The sequence below is a fragment of the Nyctibius grandis genome, chromosome 1 (assembly GCF_013368605.1).
Source record: "Nyctibius grandis isolate bNycGra1 chromosome 1, bNycGra1.pri, whole genome shotgun sequence".
In the NCBI taxonomy this organism is placed as follows: Eukaryota; Metazoa; Chordata; class Aves; order Nyctibiiformes; family Nyctibiidae; genus Nyctibius; species Nyctibius grandis.
This window is the reverse complement of record NC_090658.1, coordinates 125,362,508-125,377,219: the sequence shown is the minus strand read 5'-3', so window position 1 is coordinate 125,377,219 and position 14,712 is coordinate 125,362,508. Positions and strand designations below refer to the sequence as shown.

The 14,712-nt window shown below is 43.2% G+C and overlaps 1 protein-coding gene across 1 annotated transcript in view; it reads right to left on the bottom strand.

Annotated features, from left to right (window-relative positions):
* Positions 1-4,441: 4,441 nt before the first annotated feature.
* The window catches only part of FKBP1B (FKBP prolyl isomerase 1B), a 53,749-nt gene continuing 43,478 nt past the window's right edge, over positions 4,442-14,712 (bottom strand). The window contains exons 3-4 of the mRNA XM_068411372.1: positions 7,665-7,777; positions 4,442-5,054 (exon numbers count right to left, since the gene is read on the bottom strand). Coding sequence (XP_068267473.1) covers positions 4,926-5,054; positions 7,665-7,777 — 242 coding nt within the window. The 3' untranslated portion in view covers positions 4,442-4,925. The remainder of the gene's footprint in view (positions 5,055-7,664; positions 7,778-14,712) is intronic.

Genomic DNA, 14,712 nt, shown 5'->3' with positions numbered 1-14,712 from the left:
TTGATCAAGGCTTGCTTTGTGCTGTGCTACTCCTGCGTGTAACCCTTCCTGTCAGAAAGGAAGTCATTTGTCACCTGAGTGTTTGTGGTACAGGTAGGAATTTGTAGAGCATCCATCCCCGTACGCATGTGAACGTTCACGTGTGTTCAGCACCTGGGCGATGGGGAAGGATGCCCAGCTGTGGGTACCGATGTCCAGCTCCCCAAGGGAGGGGGTCCCTTGCAGTTGCTGTGTGCTGTGCACGTGGTTTCTCAGCTGGGAGGAGCACGAAGGGTGGCGGTGCCACTCCGAGCTGGCTGTTTCACCCCCGAGCAGCAGGGAGGAGGCAGCTGAAAGGGTTTTCCTGTGTTTTCAGCTTTGGGTGGGTGCTTGAAACCCCGACCTGTGCCTGACCGGGGAGTGTCCCGCTGGGAGGGGTCTGCCTTGTCTTCTGTTGCAGAATGAGAGCGACGTTCAGCATGCGTAGTAAAAACCCTTGTCCTTACTCTCTGGCTCTTCCATACCTGCATCCTTGCCTTAAAATTGACGCTGCTTTTTGCAGCAAGAAGCTTCGCCGGCCCCAGCGAGCCCACCCTGAGGTCTGGAACAGGCAATGCAAGACGTGGAGCCCGTAAGCAGCTGGGGCCACGTCTCTGAACTACAGAAACGCAAAGCTCTGCTGCGATGCCATCGCCAGCTTGCCCAGCCCTGTCCCACTTCTGCCAGGTGCAGCTGTGATGCACATACATTAAATTCAAAGCAGCTGCGATCCGCTGTCCTCCTGCTGAGGTGAGCAGTTCCTCCTCCTACCCCAGATCGGTTTTCCAGGTCTCGCCTATCAGGTTAATACAAACCTCAGTTTCTCAGGCAAAAACCAGTTTGCCTTAAAAGTGTTTAAGCGAGGGAAATCCTATGGAGGGCTTGCTTCTGTGGGGACATCCGTAGCTTTTAAAGGTTACAAATCACCCCCCCCAATATGTACCTATGCCTTGTATGTGTGTGCTACCTCTATACATACACACGTGCATATATGTGCCAAACGGGGATAACTGGGGCCGTTTACACCACTCGCTGGGCATTTAGAAGGCTGTAACAGGAACTGGAGGTGCTTGTTACCGTGCTGGATTTATGCTTCTAATAAATAATAAAGAATATGGATAATAAACTATCAAAGTGCTAATAATGGTGCCACATGCTGCCAGCCTTGTTTAAAACCGTATGTAAATACCACATCGCTTCTGTCAATAGCAGAGAGCACAGTGCTTGCACTGCAGCGTCTGTTTTGATGAGGAGTTGATGCTGTTTGAAAAACATATATAAAAAGCAATTCTTTAGGGTAACAGGATTAATAAAAATTTCTTCAGTGAATCCTCAAGATCAGCAGCTTTTGATTTCTCTGAGAGCTCAGCTGCTGCCTTTCATTAAATATTCCATTTCATATTTCTTCTAGTGCCTGTTCAGGGCTTTCGATGTCCCCGCACATGTAAAATGAAATAATAATTTGTACCTGCGAGACAGAGGGAATGGAAAGGGAATGCCCGGAGGACTGTTTTGATGAGGTCTGCTCAAGATTTTGTTTGAAATGTAATATCAAAGGACAGGGAAATGAGTTCAGTTATAGGAGTGGCAGAGGGGGCAGCAAATAAGGCAGATGTTACCAGCCTCGTACTCTGCATCTGTGCTGGTTTCTCTGTGTGCTCACTTCCCATTAATTTTTCAGGAAGTAGGGCATGAAATGAAGCCTGGAAGGTCATTTTTTTCCATCGATGCTGTTTAGAAATTAGTAACAAGAGCATCTCTGATTACACAGGCAATGACAGTAAATTTTTTCCAATCCATTATACAGTGGTTATAATTATATGTACTATGTTGATCGATGATACAATTAAATAAATTAACGCATCTGCAGTCAAATAAAGAGCTGAAGATTATATTTCGTTGAAGACTTCATTTCCCTAAGTATCACAAAGCACAATTAGTTTTCCTTTCAGATTTTTTTTAATGAAATTGGCATGAAAAAGGTAATAATCTCTGCTTCCAATGAAGGTCTCTGCAGAGAAAGGGTGATGAGGGAGAGAGCTTCATCAGGCAGCTGTAATAAGGATTTTACAGACGGGGTAATGGCCGGGTTGTACTGCTGAGGGCAGAAGGAAAGCGCACAGCAGCTCTGCTGATAGAGATGATAAGACTGAGTATGAGCAGCTCTTAAAGCCCAGCAGGAACGTGGTTTTTGCTGGTGAGAAACCGAGCAGCGGCGGAAGGGCAGAGCAATGCCCTGCCTATTGCTTTGGACGCAGCAGAAGCTCGCCAACAGCAGGACCAAGAGGTGATGGAGGGAACACGCGGCTGTTCCAAGTACGCTGAGCTGATCTTTCACATCGCTGTTCACTTTCAAGGCGTTCAGGAAAGATCTCAGACCAGATACTTTACGTCATTTTTTTCTTAATGAGCAGCTAACTTAAACTGGGCCATCGGTAGGAACAGCTTTAGCCCCATGTGCTGAATCGACCTGCATGTGACAGGCATGACAGGGCTCCGTTGCATTTAACTGAGACATCTGTAGGAGCTGCCATCTGCAACTGCTGTGACCCAGCCTGCGATTTGTAACCCAGTGCTGAGATCAAGACCAGTGACAGAGGCCGGGGCAGTGGCAAAGGAGACCAGGACCTTTACAGAGAATTTGGGAGAGCTAGTGGGCATCAAGCCCTGGCACGTCTAATTCCCTATTTATTAACAGGAAATTAGACTCAATAAAATAACTATTAGTGTAATGTGGATGTGTAACCTCACTGCTGCAGTGATCCTGGATTTCCACCAAAAAAAGGCCTTTTTGGAGAGGGGAGCAAGAAAAAAATGTACTCCACCAACTCTTGGTGAATAACAGTCTGTAAGAGATGGGTTTGATAGGGTTATTAATTAACAAACTCCAGTGCAGCTTTGTGGATAAAAAGAACATAGAATCGTAGAATCACAGAATGGTTTGGGTTGGAAGGGACCTTAAAGATCATCTAGTTCCACCCCCCCTGCCATGGGCAGGGACACCTTCCACTAGACCAGGTTGCTCAAAGCCCCATCCAACCTGGCCTTGAACGCTTCCAGGGAGGGGGCATCCACAGCTTCTCTGGGCAACCTGTGCCACTGTCTCACCACCCTCACAGGAAAGAATTTCTTCCCAATATCTAATCTAAATCTCCTCTCTTTCAGTTTAGAACCGTTCCCCCTCGTCCTGTCACTACATGCCCTTGTAAAAAGCCCCTTTCCCGCTTTCCTGTAGCCCCTTCAGGTACTGGAAGGCTGCTAGGAGGTCTCCCCAGAGCCTTCTCTTCTCCAGGCTAAACAACCCCAGCTCTCTCAGCCTGTCTTCACAAGAGGACATCTAGAGAAAGAAGAGCACAAACTGTAGTCACTGGCCAGATTGCCAGTCTCCTTTTCTCTCTCATCTCCAGGAGGTATCGCCTGTAGATACCTATGTAGCTTTGCCATCTGTCTGCTCGTGCTAGGTGTGTTCTCCTTACACCGACTCCCACAAGGAAACTGCTCACTGCCTGCTTGAAATCCTTCCATCAAAAAATCCATTGGTTGAAAACTATCCAATTAGTTTATAGTCAAGTTAAACAAAAATAACATCATGACCCAATGACGCTCTTTTTTTCTACAGCAGAGGGGAGAAACCAAGTTTAGGCAAAGCAACACAACAGCAAAGAGGCAGCTTTCCTATCAGGTCCTGCTCCTAAAACCAGGTAAATGCCATTCTACCCATCTTCCCATCTCCAGAGGAGGAACCAGCATTTCCTCATGTCATATAACCATCAAGTGAAATAAGTAACTGCTCAGTCTCGAGTGCCAGGAGCCCAGCGGACAGAGTAAGTTTGCAGGCTCTGTAAACAGCATCAGAAGATGCAGCCTAAGAAAGCCCAGTGTATTCAGGGGCCGTGTCATCCCACAGTTCAGATTTGGTTTGTAAGGTGGATGCACACGATTCTGCTCTTCTTTAGCCTTTCTCAGCTCCAATAGAAAATTGTACACTAGTTTTACTGTCGTAAAGGCACAGAATCGGACCAGCGCTGCATGTCTTTGAGAAGTATCGCTTTCTATCTCTTCGGCAGCCAAATTTTGGCCAGAGTTGAAGGGCCATCAGCAGGGCAGGGGAGATGGAGAGGCAGGAAACATCCCTGTCCCAGCAGTCCTTACTTGCATATTCCTGGTGCCTCTGGTCCCACAGAGATCTTCCACTGTGCCATCTACAACAGAAGCAGTGCGTGGAATTATGTGTATTTCATATAAGAAGAGAAGTAATTAACAAAAAAATGGGTTGATGGTTGTTTGAAGAACTTACAAACCAAAAAAAAATTCCAGTGGCCAGAGGAAAAAACCAGAAACTGTAAAGTATCAAGATTTTATTGTTTTTTATATATACTTTTAATTCTTAAATGAGACAGTATTTTTTTAAAACAGCAGCAAGCAGAACGTACAAGTTGAGAAAAGTGGCAGCGCAGGTAACTCTGTTTGGCTAATGCCCGCTCATGTACAAGGCGTACATTGGATTGTTTTTCTGAGCACCTTTTGTGTTTTTTTTTTTCTTGGTTTAAGTGTACAGTAAGGCAGTGGTTTTTCAATAAGGAATATATATATATTTATATTTATATATATTTTCAATCATCACTGTGAATTCTTCTTACATGCAAATTAAATAAAATGTACAACTTGAAAATGTTACAAGGGTAGACATTTTCCCCAAAGCAAAGCTTCTAATAAAAGGCAAATACGGACACCACAAAGTTAAAAAAGAGAAGGAAGGCATAAGAAACCGAAGGGCGGGTGCTATTGACAGGACAGCTTGAGCAGGGAAGATTGGGATTCCAGTGACGATTTCTCCCGCTGCTGGCAAGGCGAGGAGGAATGGATGGTTATTAACAGATGTCTCCAGCCAACTCCCTCGAGAAGATTCACTCTAACCTGAGAAGCTCCACGTCAAAGAGGAGAGTAGCATTGGGAGGGATGACCCCGGGGTGGCCTGTGGCTCCATAGGCCATCTCAGGTGTGCAGGTCAACTTTGCTCTTTGTCCTAAGCTCATCTGGGGTTTGGATGGTGGACAAAGGAAAAGAGAAGACAAAAAAACAGTATTAGGAGGAAAACAAAGAACAAATCACTGCGTGGCAGATTTACAGAATCAAGGAGCATTGGGACCATCAGATTCATCTTTCAGCTGCAAGCTGAAGCTGCCACAACCAGCTCAGCAGTAGGTCTCCTGACTCCTCTGGCTTGTCACAGCAGTTATTTAAATTGCCAGAGCCGGTCTGGGAGTCACACAAAGGCTTTTTAACGCAGTTTGGTCCATCCTGCCTACACTGGAGCCAGCTGTAGGAGGTGTGAGTTCCTTTTGCAGAGCACAGGGTACATGTAACACCATGAGTAGGCGTTAAGAAAAGGCTCTCAGTAACAGACAGGACTGGAGCTTTGTATTCGTGAGAGATCAGTGCCGAAACGCAGTTAGGTTCAGCTTCTGAAAAGCATTCAGCAACATTTTTCCTTCTTCAGCCACCACCAGGGATGACTTCAAACCCACTGCTCAAACGCTAATGCTGTAGGCACCCACCTTTCTGCTGCTGGGCAGGTGCAAACGCAATCCTCCTTAAAAGAGGTACTTATTTCCCTGAACTCAGCCCAAGCCTGAGGGCAGACATCTCACCTCAGGTGCTGCGTATTCCAGCAGAGAGACCTTGCCCCTGGGACTGACAGCAATGCCGATTGCTCTCACTCCAGACTAGCTCTGGAGGTAACAGTGCTCATCAAGTTTTGGGGTGTCAATATCCAAATCCCTGCTCTTCCAACAGAGTATTTTGGGGTAGAGCATTCTCAAACTGCTCTTCATGCGCCATACACTGGTGACTGAATATTCATTGGCCAAGATACAATCCCTGATTTGAAGCAGTAATTTTAACACAGAACTCTCTCCCAAGATCAGGCACATCACTGGACTACAGATCACCCAATATCTCCTGTTGAATTTTTTTCAGGTCCTATAAAATATGCCAAAGCTAGAGCTTTGATCACTTTAGGTAGAAGAAAAATGTGAAGATGAACTTTCCCATGTGCTGGGGGTATTCCTATCATGGGGCTGAGGGTGTAAGAGCAGATGACGTCCCCTGGTCCCTGCAGGGGTTCACGTGGGGCAGGCTGGCTGCTGCTCTGATGGGTCCCTGCAAGCCAGGCAGCTGGTAAGTCATGCACGGGTTTGAGGCATGTGGCAACCTTGAACTGTCAGAAGTTGAGCAGAGAAATGCAGATGCTGCTGACATCTGACAGTCATTAAACCAAGGTCTGAAAAAAAGTCAGCATGCTAGGCAGAGTGACCTGCCTTTTCCAGGGTGCTTTGTGTCAATCCCATTCCCCAAGCCCCTCAAAACCCTGGGGTGGAAGGAGACAGCCACAAGCTCGACTCCAGTCAGCGATCCTCTAGGATGAGTAGGAGAGCAGCGTGCTGCCACACTGACTACTGGAATGGCTTTTGGCCACTTGCTAATTAAGGGACAGGAGTCAGGGAGTGAGAGTGGTCAAGGAAGGGATAAACCGATTCACCCAGCACTTGTTGCCAGTGCTTTATCTGCACTGGCTTCTGGGTTCTACAGCACACTGGGGTCCTGAGCTCCTCTTGGGCCTTATTGCAAAGCAAATAACAAAGAGTCCAACTCAAATCCCTGAGAGGAAGATGGGTATTTTTCAGAGTCTCAGATTCACTCCAATGGAATTCTCTGCCTGGAGAGAAGGGAATGCCTGCGTTGCTTTCTCCATAGGGCTGGAAACCATTCTTTTCTTCCATCCCTCTCTGAAAAAGCATGGTTGCATCATTCCTCAGTGGCTGTTCCTCATTTTGCATTCTTCCCTTCATCTCTATTTAAGTATAAATAGTTGTTCCTGTTATAGTTGTTCCTATAATAATATTTGAGCAGTTTCCTCCTGCACTGAGCTCTAGGACCCCGAAACGGGGTGGTACAAGGAATTTGCACCGTGATCTCATTCACTCTTGCACCTGAGGAGCCTGATCGCAGTCCTTACGTAGTGGGCCCTCACGACACTGCAGACAAAAAGCAAGAGTTGGCAATGAATTGCATTGTGTGGCTCTTCTAGGGTTTCACTGTGTTGGCACACCAACTGAAATTAACGGAGGGCAGTTTCCTTTTTCTCAGTGTAGGGTCGGTCACTGAATGTTAAGTTTTGTAGCTGGGAGCCTGAAGTCATAAAAATTTAACAGTGCAGTTTGGTACCTTATTCAGTAAGGGTCAAAATCTGTAGCTCTGTCATGGATGTTATCAAAAACGGCAGCTTGGACTTTTATGGAGTAGCTGAATAGAGGCCACTCCATAAAATGCTGCCACCTGGAACATTTGAGAGGCCATTGTTGACTATTTGTGAAGGGGCCCATGAGAAAGGGATGGGGCACCTGGGGAGGGGACTTCACCTCTCCCCTCCCAACCGCATACCACATGGAAAGCCTCATGAGCAGGGGATGTCCCTGCGTGGATGGAGGAGAACTACACGAAATACTGTGCTCGAATGGACCATGCTTTTGGAAAACCACTCCATGTCCTACACTGCGATTTCCACTTGGTCTTGTCACTGGACACTGCTGTGCTCACACTCCCTTTGGCCAGCTTGAAGTTCAGTTAGAATCATTTATTTGTACCTGTGTAACACCTTCTTCAAATCCTTTAATGACTTCTTGCCTGCCAATCTTGAACCTGAAAGGCTTGTTTCTGTCTCTGGAAGAATCAAACTTCTTTCCATTCTGTAGCATTCCTGCCAAAACAAGACACACGGTTTCAATCTGAGCTACATCTAAATTTAAGTGCTGGGGAGGGAAGGAGTGAAAAATTAATGTCTTGGTCCCATCAGCTGCTGATTTCCATTTTTACTTTCAAGAGTCATCCAAAACAGATAAGGCAGGAGAGTCAGATGCAGTGGTACCTTATTGTTACCTTTGCCTTCTAGTAATTTAGGCTCTAAAATGGAAATATATTCTTCTTATTATTCTTAATGCAATCGGTTATAACTCATGTCATACCAAACATTGCACAGACATACAGAAGAGCTGTTGCTCACACAGTGGAGTTTCCCGGCTAAGTAGATAAAAGCAGGCAAGGAACAAGTGGGAAGCTGCATAAGAGAGAATCCCAACACAGATGCTTGATCCAGGCCTGCTCCTAAACACAAAAAAACCCTACCTAAAACAAAACCTACAGACAAAGAAACCAAATTTAATATAAATTTGACTAGGTTTACTTCTCATTAAATACTTACCATGTATTTCAAGACATTCTTTTAACAGCATAACTAACTAATGGGACTAGTCCTTGCAGAGAACATGCCAGGTAACCAGTGGGCTGTTGCTATGTGTGGTCATTGGAAGAGGCTGCCCAGGGCAGTGGTGGAGTCACCATCCCTGGAGGTATTTAAAAGACGTGTAGATGTGGTGCTTACGGACATGGTTTAGGGGTGGCCTTGGCAGTGCTGGGTTAACAGTTGGACTTGATGATCTTAAAGGTCCTTTCCAACTAAAACAATTCTATGATTCTGTGGTCCAAAGCTCACCGCAGTCAGCAGGAGCTTTGTGCCTTTGAGTGGGGATGTAGATTAAGGTTTGGGAACTCTTGAGCCAAATTTGCTGCCAGTTAAACATACACAAGTGCAGAGGAGCTCCCTTGACTTGTTCCTGCGAATTTACACCAGAATACCTAGAAGGAATATTTAGTACCTTGGACTGTTTACCTTCCCTCCTTCATTTACTCGGAAGAACTAGAATAACGTGCATTACACAAACATGGCCATTTCACACCATGCATGTAAAACACAACATCACAACTGCATGTGTCTCCTCCTCATACAGAAAGAACGGGAAAGACTCTGCATTCAAAGATATGAAAACAGCAAGGACATTTATATGAATACTCTACTACCTTCTTCTTTATATTTTCATACAGCCAGAAGAGATAGTCACAGGAACACCTTACTCGCTCCTTTGGATGAACACATGCCCAGATTTAGGTATTCTCATTCTCTTTTCAAACAGTGGATCATTACGGTAGCTTTCAGCTTAAAAGTAACTGGTAATTGTTCTTTCAAAATGTTACCCTCTGGATATTGCAAGGTTGGGCTGATATTTATATATTAGAATAAATCTTTTCTTTGTAATGCTGTAGTACCAATGTTCTGGGCATATACCTGTGCCAGGTGGTGCACAAAGAAAAGTTCATTAATAAGCAAATATCTGAGAAAGTTTTGGGTTGAAAACAACATTATCAAGCACAGCTTTGACAGAAAATGCTGAGAAATACTGCCTTTATGATCCAATATGAAAAATACAGTCTTAGTAGTTTCTTTTCGTTACATTAATAGACCAGCTTGATGCACAAGTTTCATTTTTCAGTGAAAACCATCAGTTATTGTCCAAACAACAACAAAAAAAGGCATATTTTGCTTGCTTAAGAAGTCTTTGTTACGAATCAAACGCAAGTATAAAAAGATATGCCAGAATGAAAAACAAAGACTAAAAGGGTAGGATTCATCTTACCAACCCTGATGCTTCTAAGATGTAGCCAGATACTTTTGAGCTAATTACTCTGCTTCCCTCTATAATCAAGTCAGAGAAAAATGCACTTTCAGGGAACAATTAATCTAACCAAATCTAGGGATCTACATTAGGACATAATGAATTTCATCCTAGCAGTGCCTATTCCTTTGCAATGGATATCAGGGAAGTCCAAACGACGAGCTCAGACATAGATGTCTCCAAATTCATTAGTAGTTAAATCAGTGGCAATGGCATTCTGGACTTGCAGTAATGAGCACACAGTATGTGATCGTTCCAGTGGGGTTCTGTGTCTAGGTATTTTACATCAATACTAAAACCAAATGCTGTATTAAGGCCAATTAGCTGTTGACCAAGGCCAACGTCTGTCAAGAGTTGGTACTTCAGAGACGCGCGTGCATGTGTACAAGGCCTTAGGAGGAAAGTTATGGAATAACCGGCCCATAAGGTATGTTTTATAACCTTCACCATTAGCGCTTGTCCCATTCCTTAAGTTTTTCACAGTATAATAGTGAAGTATGTTATGTATGCTCTGATGCAAGTACATACACATATTATGCAATATATCTGCTCAGTGATAGCCCTAAAACCCCTCCACACAGGCTGGGAAGTCGCACCAGCTGCCTGCATAAGGCTTCCTAGTTACAGACAAATGGGTTCATCTGTAATGTAGAAAACTAGCCTGCACACGGAGGAGGGCAGGCAGGGAGGAGCAGCTCGGGGGGACCTCTCAGGCGAATCGTATAAACCTTTTGGAAGTATTTGATCTTAAATTTAAATGGCAGTCCTTCCTCACAGCAGTTTTATTTTTAAACACATCATAAAACCTTATGATTCTATGAAATGGAAGAAGACTATTACAGAATCCCAATATTTAATAGTTTTAATATTAAAACTTAGTACTATCATTACAGTCTGCATGTTCAAAGCAGCAGGCAAACATTAATTATTCTTCATAGCAGCCCAAGGAGGTAGAAGATATTTATTATAAAATAACCTCAGTCTGGAGGTTCAGATTCAGATGCAAAGTTCCACAACATTTCAGTATGCTTTCACTTCATTTTGTAAATAAATCCTGTTAAAATACTTCGCTTAAAGGTCTGATGCTTTACTACATACCACACATCAATCCAGCAGTAGAACCACAATCAACTCTTCAGAGATCACAGAGGGGTTCCCATTTCCATTCCGATCCTGACAACAGCTACTGGACAATGTTTCCCATTTCAAATAATGTTTCTATCTGCCCATGAGCTTGCTAGTCTAATATATATCATATAAAACTGTCTCCCATTTCACCATCAAAAGCCTATAGAAGATGTGTTAGGCCTTGTAGAAGAAAACAGGCCTCTCCTATGGTTACAGCAACATCCTATTTTCAGCAACGGCTGAAAATCCATCAGGTGATGAATTCAGAAATGTAACCTCCTCTCTCATCACCCCACCTTATTGCTTTTGGAGGACAAACTGGGATTCAAAGAGTCAGATGGGTCCATATTTGCCGAAGCTCTGTCAGGAGGGTCAATTTTTATATGACTGCCCTTTAAATGGACATCTAGTTTAGAAATGAGTCAGAGTCCCCATGTGCCCTGGAGAAGTTCCGATCTGGATTTAGATCTGAACTTTAGATCTTTTTTATCTCTCTATTTCTGAAAGTTACAGTCAATTATTCAGGTTCCTGGGAGCTAAGACAGCATAATGTTTTATTTTCTCTCTTGCTAATGCATCAATTGATTTTCTTTTGGTGAAAAAATTGATTTGGTTAATATTCTTCAACAAGGACGGATGCCCATCTTCAGCCTGCTAGCACCTTTATTTATCTAGCTAACAACAAGGAGAAAAAAAAAAACACCACAACGTGGAACTGAACAACATTTGTTTTGCAATGTCAGAACAATCAATAAGAGTTTTGACTGAGCAAGGACATCTAGATGCCTGCATGCTTACATGTTATAATAACCTTACATTAGATTCTGAAAGGTAGCAATCATTGTATTAAAATAATTAATTGTACAAACTCAGTTATCAGAATATTGTGCGGATTTGAAAACATGCTGATCTTCAAGGTGTCCTAATTAATAATTAGGTTTTAAAAATTAAGTGGCTGTAGGAAAGGAGATGTTTCAGGTCATGGGTCCTGCTGAATCATTGAAGTTCAGCTCATTGAAGCTGAAGATCAAAGAGTAGACAAATCATTTTGTTAAGAACATGACTAGGGATCCATCTAAACTGCCAAAAATACAATGCCATTTGGGCTAAAACAGCAGTGAAAACAAAACTTCAGCCTAACACAAGCTATTATTTCTGATTAAAACATAGGTATGTCTGCACTACTCTTTTAACATGAATTAACTAACTGAGGTCAGTCAACCTCAGCTAAGATCACATCATTTACATCTGTTTCCTAAGGGAAGAGGGCTAATGACACTGTCTGTAATAATTTTTGAATCTTTTAGCCAATTTCAACCAAGTTTGACAGAGCAGTAGGGTTCATACTGACATAAGATTCTATGCATGTAATGAAAAGAAATCTGTGTTGGAAGAAGAGCCTCTAAGTGCTTCTACCAAGAGAAAAGCTCAATCTTTATTCGTTATCAGAGAACCTGTATTATTGAGGAGAGGTCAGGAATGGAAAGACATGAATGCTGCAGCTGGACCACAGTCTAAGTTTCTTTTTACCAGAGGGTTCCTTCATCTGAGAATGATTCAGCCGGGAATTCAACCAACCACATAACACAAATCTGCAGAGCCAGCCCAGCTATTTAGACACCTAACTTATGCTTATGGTCCCAACAAAACCATGCCCCAAACCACACCCAAACCATTATCTATGCGAAAGATGGACGGAGAGAGAGAATGCCGAAGGTCCTCCACAGGTAGCCTGTCAAGCTTACGTGCCTGAATTTGGAAAATTTATGTGTAACGTTAGCATTCTCAAAGGCAGAAACTCCATCTCGACCTGTCATCTAAGCTGCTTCTACAGTTAATGGAGAGAGAGAGGTATCTCCAAGAATGATTCATCCCACCTAGATTTAGATGTTAGGACTATAATAACCTCCTGGAATCGTTTATTATTCTCACTCAGACTTACAAAAGTTAAAAAAGTTGACAACATTAATTTTAAATGCTAGACTGCCAGCTTTTTATAGGGCCCTAGTGAGGAGGTATTAACTCATCCATCCATACCTAAATGAAGGAGACCAAATTGCATCCCAGGCTTCACTGGCTACAGTGTTTACTGAATTATTTGTCTTTGCAGTGTTTACACATTCTGGGAATCAAAAGACGGAGATCCTAATCCAGGACAAATCCCTTGATTTCACTAGATGCTCTCCTTTTATCCTGTACAATGGGATTCACTTACCTCACAATTCAGGTATTACCTTCATACCTCACAAGTATTAAGGGGACAAATTGAATATGTGACTTTCAAAAAACAGCAACATTCATCTGCAAAGTATTCCATTACCTTATTTTTTCAAACTGTAGTTACCTACAGAACATATATATACACTTGAAGACAGCTACTTTCTGAACATATGTTGGCAGCAGAAAAGAGGGGCGGATATTCAGAAGGTGTTGCTAGGACACTATCCTGTTTCATTTTACGTAGACCAGAGGTTCTTCAGGATCGGGACTATATTTTGATGCCCTTTAATGCGATCACCTTTCCAATTATGCCTTGTAATAAATCTGTGCTGTTCTAAACTTGTCGTTGGGTTTGGTTCCTAGGACTCTTGGAGGCAGTATTTGCTGCAGTTAGTATTGCTGTGGGTTAAGAATTTTTGATCTCAATTGTTTCTTGTTTTCCTTAAAACATATTGTTTCTATGTCAAAATATGTCAATATTCTGTTGGGAGAATGTCACAAAGGCTGGAAATTCTGATTCCCCCCCTGCCCTTTACAACCTGTAACTATTACTAATACGCACTTTTAGGTTGGAAAATACATTATTGGGAAGTTTCCAGAAACTGTTGGCCTGTGTGCCAACATTGACACCTTCACAGTGTATAGAGGAAGACCAGCAAAGCAGAGGAGTTCAGCATAATCACATAGGAGTGGTGGGAGAAACACATCCATAAAGTCACAAATTGCATTTCAGGTTGGTTTACATCAGCAGAGCTCCACTGATTTCACTGGTGTAATTCGCATTTTACATGAAAATAGATCGGTTCTCTTCAGGACTCACCTCTGACATACTGTGGTAAAGCAGGACAACTCCTCTGTGCTCAGAAACCTGACCGCCTGAAAAGCACACCTGGAAAACTTGTGGTTTCCCATCAGGAACAAGAACAATTCCCGTATGTCTTAGTGTTAAATGGAGAGATCTCGGCAACACTTTTCTAGGCAAATACAGTCGGTGCCTTGTGTTTCTGCTTCCCAGGGCAATGCACAGAGGACCTAACATGCCTCAGCTCTCCAGCTCATTCCTTCAGAACCCAGATCTGCGTAAGCCGGATATCTCACATCTCTTACGTCTTCATTTGCCATTTCATTACTACTTCAAAACACAGTTCACTGTTTTACGCCTTTTCATCACAACAACAGTTCCCAGTAATCTGTAGTCATACCTGGCCATGAGCCTCCTTCCAAACAACCACGCAGTAAGTAGTGTTACACCCCCGCTTAAAGGGCATCACCATGATTAAAGGGCATCAAAACAAATCAGGTTTCCTTGATTTGACTTCCAAAGCAAACTCTTTTTCTGGACAAATTTGGCGTCTCATCAATTTTACTGATGAAAATTGTTTTAATCAGAAATGATAATTGTTGGAATGGAAATAATGACAGAGTGTTGAATGTGAGCTGGAGGATGCTTTCATTTCCCACACTATGTTTGAATAGTGGGCCATCTTACTGTGTCCTGTACAGGGACTTTGGCAACTGAACAGAGAAGGGGAGCGTGGCTTTTCAAGGGAAAGGTACAACAACAGAGGCTTAATACCACTGTAAACACAAACTCAGTTTTTCTCTGCTGAATATAAACAAAGTCTTACGAGGAAAAAAAGATTTGCTGGCTTAGACTGTGTTTTTCTGACAGTTTACAGCCACTTAAGAAAAAATGATTAAGCTTTTTAAGGGAATTTTCACTCTAGAAGGATAATAGTTGAAGAGACTGGGGGATGCATCTCTGCAGCCTATCAGC